The sequence below is a fragment of the Taudactylus pleione genome, unplaced genomic scaffold, assembly GCF_031769625.1.
Source record: "Taudactylus pleione unplaced genomic scaffold, aTauple2 ptg001299l, whole genome shotgun sequence".
Classification (NCBI taxonomy): Eukaryota; Metazoa; Chordata; class Amphibia; order Anura; family Myobatrachidae; genus Taudactylus; species Taudactylus pleione.
This window is the reverse complement of record NW_028285699.1, coordinates 255502-282343: the sequence shown is the minus strand read 5'-3', so window position 1 is coordinate 282343 and position 26842 is coordinate 255502. Positions and strand designations below refer to the sequence as shown.

The following is a 26842-nucleotide window of genomic DNA, read 5'->3' as shown; positions in this document are numbered from 1 at the left end:
TGTACACTCTATGATGTCAGTACACTCTCTATGATGTCAGTACACTCTCTATGATGCCAGTACACTCTATGATGTCAGTACACTCTCTATGATGTCTGTATACTCTCGATGATGTCAGTATACTCTCTATGATTTCAGTACACTCTATGATGTCTGTACACTCTCTATGATAAGTCAGTACACTCTATGATGTCAGTACACTCTCTATGATGTCTGTACACTCTATGATAAGTCAGTACACTCTCTATGATGTTTGTACACTCTCTTTGATAAGTCAGTACAGTCTCTATGATGTTTGTACACTCTCTATGAAAAGTCAGTACACTCTCTATGATGTCTGTACACTCTATGATAAGTCAGTACACTCTCTATGATGTCAGTACACTCTCTATGATCTCAGTACACTCTCTATGATGTCAGTACACTCTCTATGATAAGTCAGTACACTCTCTATGATAAGTCAGTACACTCTCTATGATGTCTGTACACTCTCTATGATATCTGTACACTCTATGATAAGTCAGTACACTCTCTATGATGTCAGTACACTCTCTATGATGTCTGTACACTCTCTATGATAAGTCAGTACACTCTCTATGATAAGTCAGTACACTCTCTATGATGTCTGTACACTCTCTATGATAAGTCAGTACACTCTCTATGATGTCTGTATACTCTCTATGATAAGTCAGTACACTCTCTATGATGTTTGTACACTCTCTTTGATAAGTCAGTACAGTCTCTATGATATTTGTACACTCTCTATGAAAAGTCAGTACACTCTCTATGATGTCTGTACACTCTATGATAAGTCAGTACACTCTCTATGATGTCAGTACACTCTCTATGATCTCAGTGCACTCTCTATGATATCAGTACACACTCTATGATAAGTCAGTACACGCTCTATGATAAGTCAGTACACTCTCTATGATGTCTGTACACTCTCTATGATGTCTGTACACTCTATGATAAGTCAGTACACTCTCTATGATGTCAGTACACTCTCTATGATAAGTCAGTACACTGTCTATGATGTTTGTACACTCTCTATGATAAGTCAGTACACTCTCTATGATGTCTGTACACTCTATGATGTCAGTACACTCTATGATGTCAGTGCACTCTCTATGATGTCAGTACACTCTATGATGTCAGTACACTCTCTATGATGTCAGTACATTCTCTATGATAAGTCAGTACACTCTATGATGTCAGTACACTCTCTATGATGTTTGTACACTCTATGATAACTCAGTACACTCTCTATGATGTCTGTACACTCTCTATATTAGTACACTCTCTATGATGTCAGTACACTCTCTATGATGTTTGTACACTCTCTATGATAAGTCAGTACACTCTCTATGATGTTTGTACACTCTCTATGATAAGTCAGTACACTCTCTATGATGTTTGTACACTCTCTATGATAAGTCAGTAGACTCTCTATGATGTCAGTACACTCTCTATGATAAGTCAGTACACTCTCTATGATGTCTGTACACTCTATGATGTCAGTACACTCTCTATGATGTCTGTACACTCTATGATGTCTGTACACTCTCTATAATGTCAGTACACTCTCTATGATAAGTCAGTACACTCTATGATGTCTGTACACTTTCTATGATGTCAGTATACTCTATAATGTCAGAACACTCTATGATGTCAGAACACTCTATGATGTCTGTACACTCTCTATGATGTCTTAACACTCTATGATAAGTCAGTACACTCTCTATGATAAGTCAGTACACTCTCTATGATAAGTCAGTACACTCTCTATGATGTCTGTACACTCTATGATGTCAGTACACCCTCTATGATGTCTGTACACTCTATGATGTCAGTACACTCTCTGCGATGTCTGTACACTCTATGATGTCAGTACACTCTCTATGATGTCAGTACACTCTCTATGATGCCAGTACACTCTATGATGTCAGTACACTCTCTATGATGTCTGTATACTCTCGATGATGTCAGTATACTCTCTATGATTTCAGTACACTCTATGATGTCTGTACACTCTCTATGATAAGTCAGTACACTCTATGATGTCAGTACACTCTCTATGATGTCTGTGCACTCTATGATGTCAGTACACTCTCTATAATGTCTGTACACTCTCTATTATGTCTGTACACTCTATGATGTCAGTACACTCTCTATGATGTCTGTACACTCTCTATGGTAAGTCAGTACACTCTATGATGGCTGTACACTCTCTATGATGTCAGTACACTCTCTATGATGTCAGTACACTCTATGATAAGTCAGTACACTCTCTATGATGTCTGTACACTCTCTATGATAAGTCAGTACACTCTCTATGATAAGTCAGTACACTCTGTATGATGTCAGTACACTCTATGATAAGTCAGTACACTGTCTATGATAAGTCAACACACTCTCTATGATGTCAGTACACCCTTATGATAAGTCAGTACACTGTCTGTGATAAGTCAGTACACTCTCTATGATGTCTGTACACTCTCTATGATAAGTCAGTACACTCTCTATGATAAGTCAGTACACTCTCTATGATGTCTGTACACTCTATGATAAGTCAGTACACTCTCTATGATGTTTGTACACTCTCTTTGATAAGTCAGTACAGTCTCTATGATGTTTGTACACTCTCTATGAAAAGTCAGTACACTCTCTATGATGTCTGTACACTCTATGATAAGTCAGTACACTCTCTATGATGTCAGTACACTCTCTATGATCTCAGTACACTCTCTATGATAAGTCAGTACACTCTCTATGATAAGTCAGTACACTCTCTATGATAAGTCAGTACACTCTCTATGATGTCTGTACACTCTCTATGATGTCTGTACACTCTATGATAAGTCAGTACACTCTCTATGATAAGTCAGTACACTCTCTATGATGTCTGTACACTCTCTATGATAAGTCAGTACACTCTCTATGATAAGTCAGTACACTCTCTATGATGTCTGTACACTCTCTATAATAAGTCAGTACACTCTCTATGATGTCTGTACACTCTCTATGATAAGTCAGTACACTCTCTATGATGTTTGTACACTCTCTTTGATAAGTCAGTACAGTCTCTATGATATTTGTACACTCTCTATGAAAAGTCAGTACACTTTCTATGATGTCTGTACACTCTATGATAAGTCAGTACACTCTCTATGATGTCAGTACACTCTCTATGATCTCAGTGCACTCTCTATGATGTCAGTACACTCTCTATGATGTCTGTACACTCTCTATATTAGTACACTCTCTATGATGTCAGTACACTCTCTATGATGTTTGTACACTCTCTATGATAAGTCAGTACACTCTCTATGATGTTTGTACACTCTCTATGATAAGTCAGTACACTCTCTATGATGTTTGTACACTCTCTATGATAAGTCAGTACACTCTCTATGATGTCAGTACACTCTCTATGATAAGTCAGTACACTCTCTATGATGTCTGTACACTCTATGATGTCTGTACACTCTCTATGATGTCAGTACACTCTCTATGATAAGTCAGTACACTCTATGATGTCTGTACACTTTCTATGATGTCAGTATACTCTATAATGTCAGAACACTCTATGATGTCTGTACACTCTCTATGATGTCTTAACACTCTATGATAAGTCAGTACACTCTCTATGATAAGTCAGTACACTCTCTATGATAAGTCAGTACACTCTCTATGATGTCTGTACACTCTATGATGTCAGTACACCCTCTATGATGTCTGTACACTCTATGATGTCAGTACACTCTCTATGATGTCAGTACACTCTATGATGTCAGTACACTCTCTATGATAAGTCAGTACACTCTCTATGATAAGTCAGTACACTCTATGATGTCTGTACACTCTCTATGATATCTGTACACTCTCTATGATGTCAGTATACTCTCTATGATTTCAGTACACTCTATGATGTCTGTACACTCTCTATGATAAGTCAGTACACTCTATGATGTCTGTACACTCTCTATGATGTCAGTACACTCTCTATGATGTCTGTGCACTCTATGATAAGTCAGTACACTCTCTATAATGTCTGTACACTCTCTATGATGTCAGTACACTCTCTATGATGTCAGTACACTCTCTATGATGTCTGTACACTCTCTATGGTAAGTCAGTACACTCTATGATGTCTGTACACTCTCTATGGTAAGTCAGTACACTCTATGATGGCTGTACACTCTCTATGATGTCAGTACACTCTCTATGATGTCAGTACACTCTCTATGATGTCAGTACACTCTCTATGTCTGTACACTCTATGATAAGTCAGTACACTCTCTATGATGTCTGTACACTCTCTATGATAAGTCAGTACACTCTCTATGATAAGTCAACACACTCTCTATGATGTCAGTACACCCTTATGATAAGTCAGTACACTCTCTATGATAAGTCAGTACACTCTCTATGATGTCTGTACACTCTCTATGGTAAGTCAGTACACTCTATGATGGCTGTACACTCTCTATGATGTCAGTACACTCTCTATGATGTCAGTACACTCTCTATGTCTGTACACTCTATGATAAGTCAGTACACTCTCTATGATGTCTGTACACTCTCTATGATAAGTCAGTACACTCTCTATGATAAGTCAACACACTCTCTATGATGTCAGTACACCCTTATGATAAGTCAGTACACTCTCTATGATAAGTCAGTACACTCTCTATGATGTCTGTACACTCTCTATGTCTGTACACTCTATGATAAGTCAGTACACTCTCTATGATAAGTCAGTACACTCTCTATGATGTCTGTACACTCTCTATGATAAGTCAGTACACTCTCTATGATAAGTCAGTACACTCTCTATGATAAGTCAACACACTCTCTATGATGTCAGTACACCCTTATGATAAGTCAGTACACTGTCCATGATAAGTCAGTACACTCTCTATGATGTCTGTACACTCTCTATGATAAGTCAGTACACTCTCTATGATAAGTCAGTACACTCTCTATGATAAGTCAGTACACTCTCTATGATACGTCAGTACACTCTCTATGATAGAGGGCCTGATTCAGCAAGGAACGCAAAGGAGAGAACGCACGCACTTGGCCGATGCTTTTGCACTGCGCGTGCGCGAACTAGCCAGTGCGATCAGGTTAGGGTACGCAGACTGGTATGCAATCAGGAAGCCGACTGCCTAAATACCGGCAGCCGGCTTCCCAACTGTCATATCCCGGCAAGGTTGAAATGCCAGGGCGTCTAGATGTCGACGCCCTGCAGTTCCCCTACACCAGGAGACCGGCGCCCGGCATCCCGATTGTAGTGATGCCGGGCACCGCGAGCGGACAGCCGCGGGGGGGAGGGTTAGGTTTAGGCCACCCGGGGGGGACATATGGTTAGGCAGCCCCCCGGGAGGGTTAGGCTAGTGGGAGGGAGGGTTAGGGTTAGGCACCCCGGGGGGGACTTAGGGTTAGGCAGCGGGGAAGAGGGTGGTTAGGGTTAGGCACTTAGAGGGGGGATTAGGGTTAGGCACATGGGGGGGAGGTTAGGCACCCCTAAGGAGGGTTAGGGTTAGGGGGGTTAGGTTAGACAATACTTACCTATCCACGATCGGGATTTCCAGCGCTGTCGGGCGGCCGGCGGTATTTCATACCAATTCCACGCAGACTACACGCAGTGTGTACGCAGACCCCTCCAATATTTATTGACAGGAAGTGCCATTTGTGGGTGGTGAACGGGGGTGGTCAGGCGAACGCAGGTGTGCCTGTGCGTTGGGACGCCATTATAGGGGCATGCATAATTAAGGTAGTACAGCGGAATACGCAGCCATACCATAAGCTGTACACAGGAAGCGGCCAAAATCTTGCGGCAGGTCAGGTCAACCACTATTGTGCGTGTGGGTCCGATGGTTCTCGATGTTACCGATGTTTACGCTATCTTGTGTACTGATCAGGCTGTGAGTAAAGGGAGATGAGCGACTTAGTATGGGGCTGGGCAGCTGCATCTTGTGCTGTGGTCTCTGTGCGTATGCATTGATTAGCATATTCTCACAGTGGCCGGGTGCGTGCTTCTGCTAGCGTGCGTTCCTCGCTGAGTCAGGCCCAGAAACAGTACACTCTCTATGATGTCAGTACACTCTCTATGATGTCTGTACACTCTCTATGATGTCAGTATACTCTCTATGATGTCAGTACACTCTCTATGATGTCAGTACACTCTCTATGATGTCTGTATAGTCTCTATGATATCAGTACACTCTTTATGATATCAGTACACTCTCTATGATGTCAGTACACTCTCTATGATGTCAGTACACTCTCTATGATGTCAGTACACTTTCTATGATATCAGTACACTCTCTATGATATCAGTACACTCTCTATGATGTCTGTACACTCTATGATGTCTGTATACACTCTATGATGTCAGTACACTCTCTATGATGTCAGTACACTTTCTATGATGTCTGTATAGTCTCTATGATGTCAGTACACTCTTTATGATATCAGTACACTCTCTATGATGTCAGTACACTCTCTATGATGTCAGTACACTCTCTATGATGTCAGTACACTTTCTATAATATCAGTACACTCTCTATGATGTCAGTACACTCTCTATGATGTCAGTACACTTTTTATGATGTCAGTACACTTTCTATGATGTCTGTATACTCTCTATGATGTCAGTACACTCTCTATGATGTCAGTACACTTTCTATGATGTCAGTACACTCTCTATGATGTCAGTACACTCTCTATGATGTCAGTACACTTTCTATGATGTCAGTACACTCTCTATGATGTCAGTACACTCTCTATGATGTCAGTACACTTTTTATGATGTCAGTACACTTTCTATGATGTCTGTATACTCTCTATGATGGCAGTACACTCTCTATGATGTCAGTACACTTTCTATGATGTCAGTACACTCTCTATGATGTCTGTACACTCTCTATGATGTCAGTACACTTTCTATGATGTCAGTACACTCTCTATAATAGAGCCATAAAAATGTACTAAGGTATCCATATACATTCCTGATGCACACATTTTTCTCCCCAAAACATAGGTGCTGATGTATTTTGTTTTACACCAAGATGGGATAGTCCATGACAAATCATTTGAACTCACACTGATACACCCTCACACCTCCCCTACACCCACCTATACTACTCACACTGGTACACCCTCGCACCTCCCCTACACCCACCTATACTACTCACACTGGTACACCCTCACACCTCCCCTACTTCCACATATACTACTCACACTGGTACACCCTCACACCTCCCCTACTCCTACCTATACTACACACACTGGTACACCCTCACACCTACCCTACTCCCACCTATACTACTCACACTGGTACACCCTCACACCTCCCCTACTCCCACCTATACTACTCACACTGGTAGACCCTCACACCTCCCCTACTCCCACCTATACTACTCACACTGGTACATCCTCACACCTCCCCTACTCCCACCTATACTACTCACACTGGTACACCCTCACACCTCCCCTACTCCTACCTATACTACTCACACTGATACACCCTCACACCTACCATACTCCTACCTATACTACTCACACTGGTACATCCTCACACCTCCCCTACTCCCACCTATACTACTCACACTGGTACATCCTCACACCTCCCCTACTCCCACCTATACTACTCACACTGGTACACCCTCACACCTCCCCTACTCCCACCTATACTACTCACACTGGTACACCCTCACACCTACCCTACTCCCACCTATACTACTCACACTGGTACACCCTCACACCTCCCCTACTCCCACCTATACTACTCACACTGGTACACCCTCACACCTCCCCTACTCCCACCTATACTACTCACACTGGTACACCCTCACACCTCCCCTACTCCCACCTATACTACTCACACTGATACACCCTCACACCTACCATACTCCCACCTATACTACTCACACTGGTACACCCTCACACCTCCCCTACTCCCACCTATACTACTCACACTGGTACACCCTCACACCTACCCTACTCCTACCTATACTACTCACACTGGTACACCCTCACACCTACCCTACTCCCACCTATACTACTCACACTGGTACACCCTCACACCTACCCTACTCCCACCTATACTACTCCCACCTATCCTGGGGGTGGAGACTCTGCAGTGTGTGCTGTCTGAGCTGTGAGGAGGTTGTGTGGAGGAGAGCTCTAGCTGCTGCAGGTGTGTCCCGTGTCTGCAGGGAGACTCCCTGCTGGCTTCCCCAGGGGGATGGATCCTCCTGCGGGAGAGTGCTCCCGACGTTCAGCCCGTGGCTCGGGCTCTAAAGCAAAAGTCAAAGCAAAGACTCCTGGTGTCCGGATAACTAGTGCGGCACGCCAGTCCGGATCATCAGGAAGCAGCATGAGTGACAGTGGAGGCAATATCATCAGCGCGGCTTCTGTGCAGTTGGAACCACAGCTTGTTCCCCCTATGTCTGAGGATGCTCCCCTATGTGATGGAACAAAGGGTCGAGCAGTGCTGGAAGCTACCTACCCTGTCAGTGTGGGCCCAGTGAAGAAACTGGAGCCACAGTCGGATTCCCACAAACTCTCCCTGAGTGCTCCCCTGTGTGATGTAACACAGGGTGGAGTGACAGCAGCTACTGTCTGCCCAGGGGGTAGTGAAGTATGTGGGGGGGTGAAGCCCCTTGATGCCTTGGAGAATGTTCCTGGAGCCCCTGGTGATACTGGGGATGAAGAGGAAGATGAGGAGGAGGAGGAATCATTTGATAGCTTCTCTATTGAGGAATTACAAAGAGAGGCAAAGCGTATACAGACAAGAATTAATGATAAGAAGAAAAAAAGAAATACCTGCTATAAATGGGAGAAACCAGTGTTAAAAGAAGTGATTGAGACCCTTTCTGTAACTCTGGGAAGGGTTAAAAGTAAATTGCAAAAAAAGCGCTTGGAAAAAAAGGAAAAGCAGATGCAAGCAGCAGTGAAAGAGTTACCAGTTCATGCAAAGGTCCAATCAAGGCCGACACCCATGGAGACAGGTGTTATCAGTGTACCTGGTGATTGCAGCAGCAGCACCCCACAGCCTGTCTGTGTAACTGAAAGTGAAACAAACCTACCAGCTGATGTCCAGGCAGAGTGTATGCAGCTGGAGGCAGCAGCAGTAGCTGAGTCTAATACAGTTGAAGATGCAGTAAATATGGAGGATAAAGTTATGTCAGAGGTGTCTGGTGCTGTGATTGCTGATTCCCAGGAGAAGTCTGTGGCAGGGGATACAGTGGAGATGTCTTGCGAGGTGGAGGATGTTGCGGAAAAGGGCGCTTTCGGTGAGCCGGCTGTCCTGCAGGTGAGTAACAGTGTGCCGGGTGCTGGGGGTAAGGCAGGTAAGAAGTGGCCGGTGAAGGCTGAGCCTGACAGTGCATAAACTATTTCCACCTGTAGTGATGGCAGATGGCGGAGCCAGGAACACAGAGGGCGCGGTGTTCCAGGCTCAAATGGAGGTTGTTATGGCGGAATTAAGGCTTGAGGAAGCTTTACAGAAAAGTGGCACTGAGGGGGGATCTCCAGGTGAATCTGCAGTGGCAGGTGAATTACCTGTTGCTGGGGAGGCTCTGGGGATTGTACCCGGAGACGTGCAGGGCGAGAAGGTTATAGGTACAAGGAGGTTGCCGCATGGTACTGGTTTAGGAGGGCGCATAAAGGAAAGACAATTTGCACAAGGAATGCCTGCATTAGAAAAGACTGGGCTGCCGGAGGAGCAGATTAAAGAAATAGAAACTGTTTATGGAGATAAGATGCTTGTACCAGCCAGGGCTGTAGAGGCTGCCAAAATAATTTGTGATGATGTAAGAAGGAGAGAGGGTGGGGGGAATGTGGGAACAAACGTATCGGACAAACAGACTGTTCCTGGAAGTATATCGTATGCTAAAATGGTGACAAGATCTAATGCTTTCAATATGAATGTGAATAATGCTGGTCCACAAATGCCGGGTGCAGCAGGCCAGGTTGGAAAAAGGAGAAATTTAATCCAGTTCCAATGGGCAGTAGAGGGGGAAGTTCCTACAAAGGAGACTTTCTTAAAAATGATTTTTGGTCTGGGGTTTAAACCCTCAGATTTATATGCTTGCATACACCCGGTCAAATCTGCAGAGTTTGATTTGAGTTTTTTATCCTACCAGGGACTACAAGTGTTCTGGACAAAATGGCAGGCATGTAAAATGTCAAAACCATATGATATGTACAGAGTAAATTTGGTTACAAAGCATGATAAAGTGAAGGTGCATATTCTAGTGAGGAATGAGTCCATTCCTGTCCAAGATATTGCGTACTGGTTGTCCAGATATTGTAATATACAGTCTGACCTAAGCAAATCTGGATATACAATGGGGGTATGGGGGGGAGCTTGGGAGGCCCTGGTAAAGCTGCGTCATTCTGACAGAGGATTCATCCATGTACCATACGCTGCGTACATTGGCAGGGATCTAGTACAATTTTTCTACCAGGGTCAACCAAGAACCTGCTTTAAGTGCAGGGATTTTAGGCATCTGAGCAGCGAATGTAACGTGATAAAATGTTCATTGTGTAATAAGATCGGCCATGTATCCAGAGAATGTGGGGTGGTCAAATGTAATTTATGCGGGGAAGAAGGCCACCCGTATAGCAGGTGTCCTCGGGCCAGCCATAATAGTGGGCAGGAGGTTAGGCCAGAACCAAGAAGGGAGGAGGTGGTGGTAAGACAAAAAGAACCACTAGGTGTAGAGGTACAGGATGGGCATGTAAAGCAGGTGCAGGGGAAACAGGTAGAGGAGGCACCTTTTCAGGAGGTAAGGAGAGGAAATAAGAAAAAGAGGAAAGGTGAAGATGTGCCAGTTGTGCTAAGCAACAAATTTGATATATTTTCCTCTGATGAGGAGGAAGTAATGAGGAGTGGGGGTGAATTGATTTAGGTAACAGGGAAGGATAAGAAGCAAGCAAGGAAAGTGACAAAGAAAGTTAATAAAATTGCAGGGGGGGAGGAAAGGAATAAAAGGAGGAGAAAGAGATCAGGAGGAAGGTGATGGGGAGGGATTAGAGTGTGACCCTGCTGGAACTCAGCTGGAAGAGGAAAATATGTGCAGTTTAGGGAGTGTGGTGGAGGAAGTGACGGTGATAGAGGAGACCCAGGGTATGGAGGAGGATAGGATGGCTCAAGGAGTGTCCCAAGGCTCCTGTGTAGGGCCGAGTGAGGTACAGGTACCTGGTACTGAGCATCAGGTTATCAAGTTTGTACCCAAACCTCCTGATCCTGGGCCTTCTCGTACGGGGGAGAAGGTCCCTGTAGATTGTCAGGGAGTGAGGGAGGAATGGGTAGTGACAGTTGTCGCTATGGAAGAGAAGGCTGGCCCGAGGAGGGTTAGCTTGTAGTTTTGTGGTGGATTTGGTGCTGGGAATTGTGCAAGGTAAAAGTAAGCAAGGTCTTGCATTTAATAATCTATACATCATGGATCCCCAACCCATACGATGTGCCACGATTAATGTGGCTTCCGTAGTTTCTGAACGTGCTCGTATAATGGCCTTTAATTATTTCAACACGGTTGAGGTTGATTTTTTGTTTTTGCAGGAGACTAGGATTAGTAAGTTGGATCTCCTCCACAAAGCGAAACGTGAGTGGAGGAGGGGTCCTTCTTACTGGTCTCTTGCGGCCGAGCCGTACGGTGGGGTGGCAGTGCTTTTTACTGACATGGTAACTGTGTACAAGGTTATAGAGTTGCAAGCAGGTAGATGTATGATTGTGGATATCAACATGAAGGGACAGGACCTTAGGTTAATTAATATTTATGGTCCTCAGTCACAGTGGGATAGGAAATGTCTCTTCATGGAGATAAAACCTTTTCTTTTTACGGCCCAGCAAGTTATCTTTGGTGGTGATTTTAATACCATAATTAGGCAAAAGATAGGGGAGGTTCAAAGAAAACTCTGGGCTATGACTCCAATTTTTTAGTTAGCATGATTAGACAGGCGGGTCTGGTAGATGTGTATATTCGGCATTTCCCAGACCTCACAGGTTTCACCTTTTTAGTGGTAGTCATAGATCTAGAATAGATAGGTTTTTTGTTAAGGAATCTTGAAAGACCTCATCTATAGGGGCGAGGTTAGTGGAGTTTTCAGATCATGCTTTTCTCTCAGTAACTTTGAATGCCTCAGAAACCCCTCAGAAAGGGTGGGGCCTGTGGCGATTGAACTCAGAGCTTCTGGAAGAAGAGAGCGTTAGACAATCCTTTAGGGTCTTCTTTCAATCTCAGGAGACACTTTTGGAGGCGGGTTGGAGTAGATCTGAGTGGTGGGAGGTGATTAAAAAGAGAATCCGGAAGTTTTTCCATGGGTCTATTGCTAAAAAAAACTTGTTAAGACATAACATCTACCATAGCCTAAGAAAGAAATTGGATCTCTTGATCTCTGAGGAGGGAGAAAGTGGGGAAATCTCCTGGGTGAAGGCTCGGATGAAGGAGTTTCAGTACAACCGACTGGCATCCTTGGTTCTGGAGAGGGATTATGGAACATACCACTCGCCAGATCCCTACCAGAGCTGTAGGAGGTCAGTTGATGCCAAAGAGTCAGGGGACTGAAGGATGGACAGGGTGTTCTTCATATTGATAAGAAGGGCATTCTGGAAGTGATTGAGTCCTATTATTCAGATCTTTTATCTGAGCATTCACTCATCAGGGAGAGGATGGAGGAATTTCTGAGGAGGACACCTGGTTTGGGTTCTCAGGTTGTTTCTTTTGAATCTTTAGAGAGTGATATAATGGCAGAGGAAGTTAAGATAGCGATAGAGGGGTTAAACTCCAAAAAATCTCCAGGACCGGATGGTTTAACATCTGAATTCTATAAGACCTTTTCAGGCCTCTTAATTCCTCGCCTTGTGGAAGTATTTAATGAGAGCCTGGATGAGGGTGTCCTCCCTCCTTCCATGAGGTTATCTGCCCTTATACTACTGTCTAAAGGAAAGGATCCGTCCCATATTGAGAACTGGCGCCCGATAGCCCTTCTTAATACGGACAGGAAGATTTTGGCAAAGGTACTGTTCAATAGGCTATCGGAATTTTCTGAGCTGTTGCTTTCCCCCTCTCAGCATTGTACGGTGAAGGGCCGTAGCACCTTTAGTGCTGTCCTAGGTGTCCGGGAGGTCATTGAGCGGTGCAGGGCTGAGAAGTGTGGAAAGTATTTACTGGCATTGGATCAATCTAAGGCTTTTGATTGGGTAAACCATGAGTACCTTTGGGCCCTACTTAAAAGGTATGGTCTTCCAGAGCGGGTGGTGAATTGGCTGCAGGCTATTTATCATCAGGCCGAGAGCTTCCCACTTGTAAATGGTTGGGTGGGTCCCACTTTTGGGGTAGGCTCTGGTGTTCATCAGGGATGCCCCCTGAGCCCCCTCCTATATGTTTTTGTGATTGACCCCTTCGTCAGAATGGTAGAGAGCGGAACTGTGGGTGGGGTGCAGCTGAGCCCAGAGTTTCCGTTAAAGGTGGTGGCCTACGCAGATGATGTCAAGGTGGTTCTCTCCACACAGACAGAGGCCAGTGATGTGGAACATCTTATCTGTGAATACTCTGAAGCCTCGTGCTCCAGGGTAAACCGTGAAAAGTGTGAAGTTTTCTGGATGGGGGAGGAGGGTGATGAATTTTGCCTTCCGGACAGCTTCCCTCGGGCCAGTCAGCAGATTAAAATTCTAGGTATAAAATTTGACCATGGTGACTATGCCTCCCTAAATTGGGATAAGAAGCTGGAAGATGCTACCAATAAGGTGGAGAGCTGGAAGAAATGGAAGTTATCTCTGAGGGAAAGGGTTGACTTGTGTAAGACTTACTTGATTCCGATTTTTTTATATGTCAGTTATGTGTGTTTTTTGCCTCAATCTATGTGTTCCAGATTGAATTCCTTGTTTTTCCTTCTTTTGTGGGGAAACAGGGTCAATATTATCAGGAGAAACATCACCTACAGACCGAGGAAAGACGGGGGTTTAAATATGGTAAACCTCGTTGTCTTTTTTGTAACAGCCTTTTTAAAATTTAATCTTGGGAGTTTGATTTTAGATGCTCCCCCTCGGTGGGTAGAGGGATTTAGATTCTGGATGTTCCCCTTCCTCAGGTTGTGGCTAGAGGGTGGCCAGGTGAAAAGCTTTCGGATTCAGTGTGGTTACCTCCCGATCTACGTCATCCAGAGTTTGAAAGTGATGAGGCGTTTTGGCATGGTGGTGGGTGAAGTCAAAAACTTCTCTAGAAGGGAGTTGGAGAGAAGAATTTTGCAGACTCACTTCCATGACCAGCTGTCACTGAGGGACTGTCCGAGCGATGTTGCTTCGGCTGGGTTAGCTCTGTTAAATTCACAGAGGATACCGCAGAAGTTTAGAGACATTGCTTGGCTCTCTTTTCACGGAAGACTTTATGTTGGGGAGAATCTCAGGTGGAAGAGTGCCAATGATCATGGTTGCCCATGGGAGGAGTGTCCAGGGGTGGTTGGAGACGATGGACCACTTTCTGCTTGAGTGTCCCTTTAATGTAAAGGTTTATGAGGAGGTGTCAAAAGCCATTGGTATTCCGTGCCTTTCGGGGCTTAGTTACCCTGAGTGGGTTTATGGGGTAGTCAAACGATACGGTGGATTTAATTTAGTCACGATTTATTTAGTTAGTTTAGCAGTTAAATTTCACACGTGGAGCGCACAGTGTCAGGTGTCCATAAGGAAAAAGGTCCTCCCCTATAGGAATGTGGTGGATTTGATTCTTCAAGAGGTGAGAAGGATGATGGATCTGGATAGGGAGGGGTTGGATGCTGTAAGCTGGTCTCGTCGGTGGGGCCAGTTAAAACCCCTTTGAGTGGGTGGCAAACAGTCTCTCTCAATTCCAGCTTAGGGTTTTCTTTTCTCTTTTTTCACTCCCTTGTAGATGGTTTTTTGAAGTATTTTGTTTTCTTCTATGGAAAGGTTTGCATACATCTGCCTGTAGGTGTTGGTGGTGATGGGTAATATAGTTTAGGGTTTGATGTGTGATTTAGATAGTTTCCTTATACTTGAGGTGGTTTCTAAATCCTTGCTTAGTTTTCCCTTGCAGGTGGTGGATTGTATATAGGTAGTAGGGTAGATAACTGTTTGTATTAGGTTAGGAAAAGTATAATATGAAGTAATATTATGTATTTTTTGTTGTCTTTTTTTTATAAAGTTTTTGATTTTATGTAATTATTTATTTACATTTTATGTATTTATTATTATTATACTTGTTGCAAGTTTTAATAAAATGAAGCATGACCTATACTACTCACACTGGTACAGCCTCACACCTACCCTACTCCCACCTATACTACTCACACTGGTACACCCTCACACCTCCCCTACTCCCACCTATACTACTCACACTGGTACACCCTCACACCTACCCTACTCCTACCTATACTACTCACACTGGTACACCCTCACACCTCCCCTACTCACACCTATACTTCTCACACTGGTACACCCTCACACCTATCCTACTCCCACCTATACTACTCACACCTACCCTACTCCCACCTATACTACTCACACTGGTACATTCACACCTACCCTACTCCTACCTATACTACTCACACTGGTACACCCTCACACCTCCCCTACTCCCACCTATACTACTCACACTGGTACACCCTCACACCTCCCCTACTCCCACCTATACTACTCACACTGGTACACCCTCACACCTCCCCTACTCCTACCTATACTACTCACACTGGTACATTCACACCTATCCTACTCCCACCTATACTACTCACACTGGTACACCCTCACACCTCCCCTACTCCCACCTATTCTACTCACACTGGTACACCCTCACACCTACCCTACTCCCACCTATACTACTCACACTGGTACACCCTCACACCTCCCCTACTCCCACCTATACTATTCACACTGGTACACCCTCACACCTACCCTACTCCCATCTATACTACTCACACTGGTACACCCTCACACCTCTACTCCCACCTATACTACTCACACCTACCCTACTCCCACCTATACTACTCACACTGGTACATTCACACCTACCCTACTCCTACCTATACTACTCACACTGGTACACCCTCACACCTCCCCTACTCCCACCTATACTACTCACACTGGTACACCCTCACACCTCCCCTACTCCCACCTATACTACTCACACTGGTACATTCACACCTATCCTACTCCCACCTATACTACTCACACTGGTACACCCTCACACCTCCCCTACTCCCACCTATTCTACTCACACTGGTACACCCTCACACCTACCCTACTCCCACCTATACTACTCACACTGGTACACCCTCACACCTCCCCTACTCCCACCTATACTATTCACACTGGTACACCCTCACACCTACCCTACTCCCATCTATACTACTCACACTGGTACACCCTCACACCTCTACTCCCACCTATACTACTCACACCTACCCTACTCCCACCTATACTACTCACACTGGTACATTCACACCTACCCTACTCCTACCTATACTACTCACACTGGTACACCCTCACACCTCCCCTACTCCCACCTATACTACTCACACTGGTACACCCTCACACCTCCCCTACTCCCACCTATACTACTCACACTGGTACACCCTCACACCTCCCCTACTCCTACCTATCCTACTCACACTGGTACATTCACACCTATCCTACTCCCACCTATTCTACTCACACTGGTACACCCTCACACCTACCCTACTCCCACCTATACTACTCACACTGGTACACCCTCACACCTCCCCTACTCCCACCTATACTATTCACACTGGTACACCCTCACACCTACCCTACTCCCATCTATACTACTCACACTGGTACACCCTCACACCTCTACTCCCACCTATACTAGTCACACTGGTACACCCTCACACCTCCCCTACTGCAACTTCATCTCTTGATGAAGTCCCTGGACGAAACGCGTTGGTGGTTGCAGTCTTTTGCTCTATGAAATTGTGCTTATTTATTTATCCAGATAAGCCGATTTTATATTATTCTCCTTACCTACTCTTCCTTATTTTTAAGATTTTGTGTGTACCATATTGCCTATTTATTCTTCCTTGATTTACTATCGTGTTATATGTTTTTTTATACTACCCATTAACTCTGTCTCAAAATAAGATCGTGTTTTTAAGAACCCTCTATTATATGAAGGATCTTTTATTGTTGACTATTTACCTCTGAAGTAAATTGTATTCTTTTTTACATATTTACTTGCACTTGGTTTTATCATTTTTAGAATAAATCGTTTATTCTTTATATATTTATTTGCACTGGCACTTTTGTTTCATCACCGGAGAGGTGGACACTGGCTAAATGTTTTCCACGTATCACTATTTGTATTGTTGTATATAATTTTTTTTTTTATATTCATCAGTGAGACCAATATACTGTAGGTCAATATAGTATAAGCACTTTTGAGCACTAGCACTTACTTAGCAAAAGAGTCGCTCTGAAGTCTATTCCCCTTTTTTCACAATTTGACATAGAGCAGGTTTTCTTCTTTTGCTATGTTATAATCATCTATAAACACTACTGGTTATTTAATATTTTGTGTACTGGCGCAGTACCAATTTATTTTTTCATATATATATAAAAAAAAAATATATATATATATATATATATATATATATATGTATGTATGTATATGTATGTATATATATATATATATATATGTGTATATATATATATATATATGTATGTATATATATATATATATATATATATATATATATATATATAGACATAATTTCCGAAGTGCCATCCACTGTCTATGCCTATATAAACATAGACAGTGGATGGCACTCCGGAAATAATAAATAAATAATGTAGACCACACAACGTCAATGTATCAGAGGTTTGCCCTCTTTTATCAAGACATCATCAAAATTACATATCAAACAAACACATATTAATAGCTACTCACCGCTGTGCATAACCCATCCACGCGAACCCCGTTCGGTGCCAGTGACGTCATCACTAGCAGCCACCCTCTGGCGTCCCACCAGCCTGCAGGGAGCGTGGCTTACCTCCAGTGTCCCATCACCATGACAACAGAAGAAACAACATAGTAGAAAACACATCAGCCGGCGATACAGTTGAAGTGACTGAAGCATACAAAAAACAATGCTATGACATGCCGTCTGTAGGAATTCTGCAATTACAATAGGAGGGATTGCACCGTGTTCGATTATCCGGAATCTGCGCTGGCGCAGGAACCGTTCTGCCAGTGTGTCAATCAGGCAGAGTATAATGCATCTGCCTGATTGACAGGCAGAGGCATTCAATGTGCGGGGGTGTGGCTGGCCGCCGTTCCCTGAAATGTGGGTGTGGCCAGCCCAGGATCTGTGTTGATCAACGCAGTGTCCTGGGCTCACAAGCCGGCCAGTCTGAGAATACTGAGGCTAACTCAGCTGGCCGGAGGCTCGGTGACATCCACCATCGTGACCACCGACCACCGATGGTCGGGATGGTGATCCCGGCCTGCGACCTCCTTCGCAGTGCTGGGATTGCAAATGCAGCAGTGGGTGTCGTACACCTCCTGCTGCATTTGCATAATAGCAAGGATGGAATTGCAAAGATACCTGCTTGCAGCTTTGAAATTAAGATCCTTGCTGAATCAGGCCCAAAGTCCCTGGTTTAGGGGTCTGGTTGTTTATTCTTGTTAATCTCTCTAATCTGGACAGATTTTGATGGGGTTTTCAGAATGCTATACAGCATTGGTCAATGCCTTAACCTAACCCTCCCCCCTTAGTTCCTATCCCTTAAGGGGTGCCTAAACCTAACCCCACCTGCCTGCAGCCAAACCCTAATCTCCCCCTTCTTGCAGCCTAACCCTAACTCCCCCATGGTTCCTAAACCAAACCCTCCCCACCCGCAGCTACAAGCTAACCCGGCCCGCAAAACTTACATTCGGGATGCCGGCTGTCGGGATTCCGGCATTGGCATCTCAACTGATGTCGGGATCTCAACTGATGTCGGGATTCCGGATCCAGTGTTCTGGCCGCAGGTCAAGATTCTGGTGCTGGAATTTCAACCACCGGCAACCCGTGTGGTGGTAAAATACCTACATCCCCTCTGATGCAGGTAGAGCCAGTCAGAGCTAGCAATGTGCCCTGTTGCTTAGCAGTTGCCTAGAGAGGGGAGAGAGTCAGGGACTGAGCAGGGTCACATCTAAGGCAGACAGAGACTGAGAAACAGCCTCCAACGAACCCATGAAGATGCGCTGATGCAGACACAGTAGCCAGGACCGGCGGCGCATAATGAGTGACATCATCATTCGAACAATTCTGTGCCCATCACCTAGGTGACAATGTAACAACCATACTAAAAGATGGCGGCTCAGATACATATTTGCTTGCGCTAATCATATAGAACTATATAAAAAATATACAGTGCACCATAGACTAACGGACCATTAATAACTATACATAAGCATCCATAAATGTAATACTGTAAAGATAATGTAAAAAGCATATATACCAGCAAATGAAACCTACTGACAAAATTTAAGAACAAAAAAAAGAAGAAAAATAAACAAACTTGTATACAGAAATAAAAAAATAAAAAAGCACCAAACTAAAAAAATAAATTAATTAAACCATACCCAAATGTAAACTGCATACCCAGGTAAAACAGCAACACAGGCAACATATGGCTATCACCAAACATGATTATTTCACAAAAAGTTTTGTAAACCAAGGTGTTCGTTAAGCCCCTTGGGTGCAAGGGTCCCTAACCTGAAAATCCAACGGCTCTCTAATTGGAGCAATTTAATTCCACGATCGCCCCCCCTAGTAGACTAGGGGACATGGTCTATCATGCGATACTGCAAAGTTGTTAAGAGGTGTGGGGCTTGGCAGAAGTGGCGGTTCTTCACTATTACCGCTAAGCAATGCTGCCCGAATGGCAGACCTATGTGCGGCTATACGTTCCTTAAAGGAACGTTCCGTTTCGCCAATATAAGAAAGGCCACATAGGCATATCATTTGATAGACAGTGTACTTGGTGTTACAGGTAAGTTTTAAATTGATGGTATATTTCCTGCCTAAATGTGGGTGAGGGAATGAGGGCCTGATTCAGACCCGCTCGCGAGCGGTCGATGTTTGGCCACTGCAAATGCGCACGCAGGAGCCGGCTCCGACGTGCGCATGCGCGAGACCCGGCTAGCGACGGTCGCTCCGTCGCTCCGGGTCTCGCACCAAAAGGGGGCGGCTGTCGATTTTGATCGACAGCTCGCACCGTTTTGGAGGCGGGCAGGGGGGGTGGCTGGCCAAACGGAGGCGTTCCCTGCCGTTTGGGGGCGGCCCCACTGACATCACGAGTGATGTCAGTGGTGAGCTTCCGGCTCTATTAAGAGCCAGAAGCTCACTGGGGCTTGCGGGAACGAGACCCTACCGCAAGGGTCTCGTCGCAAGCCCCGATGGTCGAGACCATCTTGACCATCACCTGACCGCTCGCAATAGCTGTGGGTGGTCACCCACAGCTATGCAAGCGGCCCGGAGGCCGCACCCAAAAAAAAAAAAACGCCCTGATTCAGAGCGTCCGGCTCTGAATGAGGCCCTATATCCCCAGGAATTATATAACCGCATGTAGTACATGTACACTTAATGCATCCTTTCTTACCACTTAAAAAATTACTACTATTAGAGAACTTCGGTCTACAAATGTTAGGTTTCACCAAATAATCTCTTAAATTATGTCCTCTTTTGTAACTAGCCATTCATTTAGTATCGGTCAATTTTAACTCCGTATCCGATTGGATCATTGGCCATAACTATTTCGATGTGTGGCTAATATGAGAACTGGCTGTACTGAAATGTGATACCCATGGCTGGGACTTTGCTTGATAGGGTTCATCTTGTTTAATTAACGTTGGCTCTATCCAGTGCTTTGGACTTTCCCTCATAGAGTTTTTGATCATAACCTCTCTGGAGGAATCTATGTATCATAGACTCCATCTGTGTCTCTGCTAGAATGGGATCTGATGTTATGGGAGTATGGATGAAAACTTTTCATGTGCAACAAATTGTTACGGTCGGTGGGTTTGGTATACATTGAAGTGACTATACTGCCATTGTTCAATGTAATTTGAACATCCAGGAAATTATTCGTGGTAGCACTGAGATTATAAGTGAATTTGACGGGATGTTCAGTATCATTGTGTTTATCGATAAGCTGTTTAAAGGCTATCTCTGTTCCACGCCAAAAGATGAGCAAGTCATCTATGTATCGTCTGTAATATACAAAATATCACTAATGGCTTTATCAGAAAAAGATACATCTTTGTCGACCTCAAACATATACAGTACCAGTCAAAAGTTTGGACACACCTTCTCCTTCAATGGTTTTTGTTTATTTAAATTATTTTCAACATAGTAGATTAATACTGAAGACATCAAAAGTATGAAAGAGCACATATGGAATTATGTTGTAAACAAAAAAGTGTTAAACAAATCAAAATATGTTTTATATTTTAGATTCCTCAAAGTAGCCCCCTTTTGCTTTGATGACCGCTTTGCACACTCTTGGCATTCTCTCAATCAGCTTCATGAGGTGTCTCCTGGAATGGTTTTGAAGTAACAGGTGTGCATTGTCCAGAGTCAATCTGTGGAATTACTTGCCTTCTTAATGTGTTTGAGACCATCAGTTGTGTTGTGCAGAGGTAGGATTAGTACACAGTGGACACCACTATTTGACTACTGTTGTAATCCATATTATGGCAGCAGCCACTCAACTCAGTAAAGAGAAACAACAGTCCACCATTACTTTAAGACATGGAGGTCAGTCGATACGGAAAATTTCAAGAACTTTGAATGTATCCTCAAGTGCAGTTGCAAAAACCATCAAACGCTATGATGAAACTGGCTCTCATGAGGACTGCCCCAGGAAGGGAAGACCAAGAGTTACCTCTGCTGCAGAGGATAAGTTCATTAGAGTTACCAGCCTCAGAAACCGCTACTTAACAGCACCTCAGATTAGAGACCACATAAAGTCTTCACAGAGTTCAAGTAGCAGACAAATCTCAACATCAACTGTTCAGAGGAGACTGCGTGATTCAGGCCTTCATGGCCGTATTGCTGTAAAGAAGCCACTACTGAGGATGAACAACAAGAAGAGAATTGTTCGGGCCAAGAAACACAAGGAATGGACAATAGACCAGTGGAAATCTGTACTTTGGTCTGATGAGTCCAAATTTTGAGATTTTTGGTTCCAACCACCGTGTCTTTGTGAGACGCAGAGAAGGTGAGTGGATGGTTTCTGCATGTGTGGTTCCCACTGTGAAGCATGGAGGAGGAGGTGTAATGGTGTGGGGGTGCTTTGCTGGTGACACTGTTGGTGATTTATTCAAAATTCAAGGCACACTTAACCAGCATGGCTACCACAGCATTCTGCAACGCCATGCCATCCCGTCTGGTTTGCGCTTACTGGGACCATCATTTGTTTTTCAACAAGACAATGACCCCAAACACACCTCCAAGCTATGTAAGGGCTACTTGACCAAGAAGGAAAGTGATGGAGTGCTGCTCCAGATGACCTGGCCTCCACAATCACCCGACCTAAACCCGATTGAGCTGGTTTGGGATGAGTTGGACGCAGAGTGAAGGAAAAGCAGCCAACAAGTGCTCAGCACCTCTGGGAACTCCTTCAAGACTGTTGGAAAACCATTCCAGGAGACACCTCATAGAGCTGATTGAGAGAATGCCAAGAGTGTGCAAAGGTGTCATCCAAGCAAAAGGGGGCTACTCTGAGGAATCTAAAATATAAAACATATTTTGATATGGAATTATGTTGTAAACAAAAAAGTGTTATATGTGTTTATGTCTTCAGAATTAATCTACTATGTTGAAAATAATTAAAATAAACAAAAACCATTGAATGAGAAGGTGTGTCCAAACTTTAGACTGGTACTATATGTATTGGCGTACGATGGGGACACACTGGACCCCATCGCACAGCCAATACATTGTAGGTAGAATCTACCGTCAAAGATGAAAAAATTATTCTTCAAAACCAGTGAGAAAAGATCAATGATGAGGTCAATTTTCAGTCCTTTATAACTAGGATGATCCGTTAATAAGCGTCTCATTGCTAACAAGCCTTGTCCATGTGGTATGACAGTGTATAGGCTTGTGACATCTACGCTGCATAATAAGATGTCTTCTGTGTACCTCGGAAGTTCTTGTAGCTGTTTAAGTAGAGCTAACGTGTCAGGTAGATAATATTTATGCTGCTGTATGCATGGTGGACATAATGTATCAAGGTATACTGCCAAAGGTTGATGCAATGATTTTGTGGCTACAATTATAGGGCGTCCAGGAGATTTATTCAGTGTTTTGTGCACATTTGGAGTAGTGTATAGGATTGGGGTATGCAGGGATCAATGCTGTCCTGAGTTCTGATGTAATGAGCCCTTCAGAGGTAGCCCTATGTAATACATCTTGTAACTGTTTTTTATAGTTGTTAGTTGGGTCACAGATTTAAGCTGGGTACACATGTAAAGATTTTCTGTCCAGCCATCCAACTAGCTGATTGGTTGGAATGAGAATCTGGTAACGTATGGGAGTAACTGATGATCAGCAATTTGCTCCTAAACGCCAGAAACCAGATGAAAATGGCGTCAGACAAGTTTGTTAAATATTTGATCTAAACAATTTGTTCAAACAACAGTTTTTGTCCATTTTCCAGCGTTTGGGAGCAAATTGCTGATTGTCATTTGCTTTCATCCCTTAAGGTGCCCACACATATACCGATGTGCTCACGATCAGCCGATGTGTACGATTTGTGTACAATTTCCCTTGAAACTCTCCCCGGCAGCTCTACACACGATCTCCACACGATATGCACACGATTTGGTGTCCAATCTTCAAACGATCTCTCCTGCAGTCAGACTTTTCACAGTGCATTGTGTCCTAGATTGTCAGATCTGCCCTACTGCATGGCAGATCTGAAGATGCGATGTGTGACCAGCGGGTCCCGCATCGCATCGTGATCGTGAGTGGGGACTCACGATTTCCTCACGATTTGGCCATATTTTACACGATCTGTCGTCACGATTCGTCGGAATCGGCCAGATCGTGTAAAATGTCGCTATATGTGTGGGCACCTTTACCAGATTTTCATTCCAACCAATCAGCTAGTTGGATGGTTGGACAGAAAATCTTTACGTGTGTACCCAGCCTTAGCCAAGTAGTATGTCTGCAAACTTTCCTTATTCTGCCACCTGCAGGAAAAGTGAGGCGCTGCATCCCTGGGTCCTCGTTGCAGGTGTCCGAGCTGCCTTTGTTTTCCTTGAAATGGACAAAAAGGTTGACGACAAGCTGTATTGTGTGCCTATACTATATATAGGAAAGAAAAGATGCGGATTGTGAACATTGGCGCATGTGCACTTATCAAATGCATATTGCGGACAAAAGAGCCGTACATAGCGTTTACATCCCTCTCTAAGCAAGGCCCACTGTGGGGCCTCATTGTCTGGCTCGGGGCCGGATTAAGGCTTGTGGGGGCCCAGGACACGCAGATTTTTTTACCCTTTTTATTCTGCTGTTTATGTATTTTTTGTACATTATTTGTTGGGGGAATCTTTATATCTTATGCAGTGCTGAGCCCATCGCCTGTCCGTGCCCCATTAAATTATATATTCCACAATGGTTTTAACACCTTATGTCGCCTACTGGGGGCCAATTATACTAATATAATATTACTAGTAGTTTTGTATGCCAGTGCAGGTCCGCCCCCACCCAGCTATACTTACCCTGTATATTACACATATATATATATATATATATGTTGCCCACAACTCTCGTACATGATTAAATTACTTCTGCCAACATTATTTTGTATTTGCGGTGTTCTAGGTGTATTGCTTTGCGTAGGGGCCCTGTCGCAGAAGTGACCCACGACCAGCAGCGCTATACAGACTTGTGGCAGCAGCACCTTCACCCACCACTCACACCAACGTCACTGGGTGTGCCCTGTGCACAGACTGCTATATAGCCCATCCTATTCATGTGACCGCAGGCACAAAGCACCTCTCCCCCCACCCCTTACCGGCCGCACACATGGTGTCACACCTACAGTATCCTCTTGCATTGATGATGTCAATAAATTTTGTTTCTGTTATTGCTGTTTTAACTTGATGAATCGAGTTGAAACAAAGTGCAGCTTATTTCTAGAGGTTTCCACTACAACATGATGCAATTTTCATAAGAATCGGTTAAGTAGTCTTTGTGCTAATTTGGAACGTGACGCTCTTATTGTATATATATATATATATGCTGCGAAAGGAAGTGGCACTCTGAGACTTAAAAACAGATAAATAGTGTTTATTCCATGAGCTGGAAAAGCGACCGACGTTTCGGGCCCACACCGCCCCTTTGTCAAAGTGAGTAAAAAGAAATGACTTAAAAGCATACCTTATATATCCAAGAAAACCCGCTAGGAGATGGAGCAAACCAGGAAGTTGTGCAGGTGCGCGGCTGCCGTGTCTCGGAGAGATGACGTCATCCCGCTGATGACGCCCGGTAACCCGGGTAACCAAAGACGCGGACCAGCCTGAATAGTAAACAAACCAAAAGGAGTGATCAGTGGCGGCTGCGGGGTCTACTGTAAGCCCCGCACCACAGTGAAATTAAAACAGAACTGGCACCAAGGATTAAAAGTGCATGTACCCAAAAGGAAAATAAATGAAAGGATAATAAACAATAAACTAGAACCAATAGATAAATACTTCATAGAAAACCAACATAGGCTGGAAGGGCTAAATCTACATGAGTGTATATGCTGTAAATACAGCCTTAACGGGGACATAATTGACATTAATACAAATACCTTAATGAGGGATATACCTACTAGAAGCTGTAAAACCACAGATATGGCAATGTATAACAAATTAGTTGGAACCGTTAGCCATAGACTAATGAAGATAAGGGGGGAAATTTATACTTACTTTCGCCCGCTACATTGACGATCTTTTTATGCTGTGGACTGGAGGCAGGGATCGTTTCATTGATGTAATGGAACATATCAACCATAGGGATTCCCCCATCAGACTCACTTACCAAATGGACGAGTTTAGTATCAACTACCTTGACGTTCAAGTGAGCATTAACAACGGCTCCATTGGCACCAAAGTGTTCACCAAAGCGACTGACAAGTAATACACTTCTGAGGGCCGATAGTCACCATCCACGCGCTTTAATAAAAGGACTTCCTAAGTCACAAATGATCCATGTGGCACGTATTACAAGCGATCATGAGTCCCTTGGAAACTAATTAGATATTGTGATCAACAAATTCTTGTCCAGGGGCTATAAATTAAACATCCTCCTTGAACAAAAGGAAGCAGTTATGGCAATGCCCAGATCCCAACTGTTACTACCCCAAGTGAGGTCCAAAGAGGAAATTATTCCGTGGGTCAGCAAACACAACACCTCTAGTCCTGTCTTACCAAGGGCAACCAGGGCTTTGTGGCCTATAGTCTTTACAGACAGTGATTTAAAATGCTTCAAGGATAAACGACCTATGGCATGCTTTACCCGCGGAAGGAACATCAAGGACATGATTGTCCATACGGACATCACTAATTTTACAAAGGTCCCGGGTTCCCTTAATTTCCTCTCTAAGGAGCCTGGTTGCTACAAGTGCCTACGGTGTACCACATGTCGCAGCATGGTCACTGGCTCTACTTTTAAGCATCCGCATACTGATCAACAGTTCACCATCAAGCATGTGTTAACCTGCACTTCTTCGTATATCGTATACATTATTATTTGTCCCTGTGGGCAGTATTATGTAGGGAAGACGATTAGATCCCTTCGTGAGAGGATGGCA

The 26842-nt window shown here is 44.0% G+C and overlaps 1 protein-coding gene across 1 annotated transcript in view; it reads right to left on the bottom strand.

Annotated features, from left to right (window-relative positions):
• LOC148443330 (tripartite motif-containing protein 29-like) overlaps nucleotides 1-26043 on the bottom strand; it is a 54026-nt gene extending 27983 nt beyond the window's left edge. The window contains exon 1 of the mRNA XM_088462967.1: nucleotides 25959-26043. Within this exon, the coding sequence (XP_088319093.1) occupies nucleotides 25959-26043 (85 nt within the window). The remainder of the gene's footprint in view (nucleotides 1-25958) is intronic.
• Nucleotides 26044-26842: the final 799 nt, after the last annotated feature.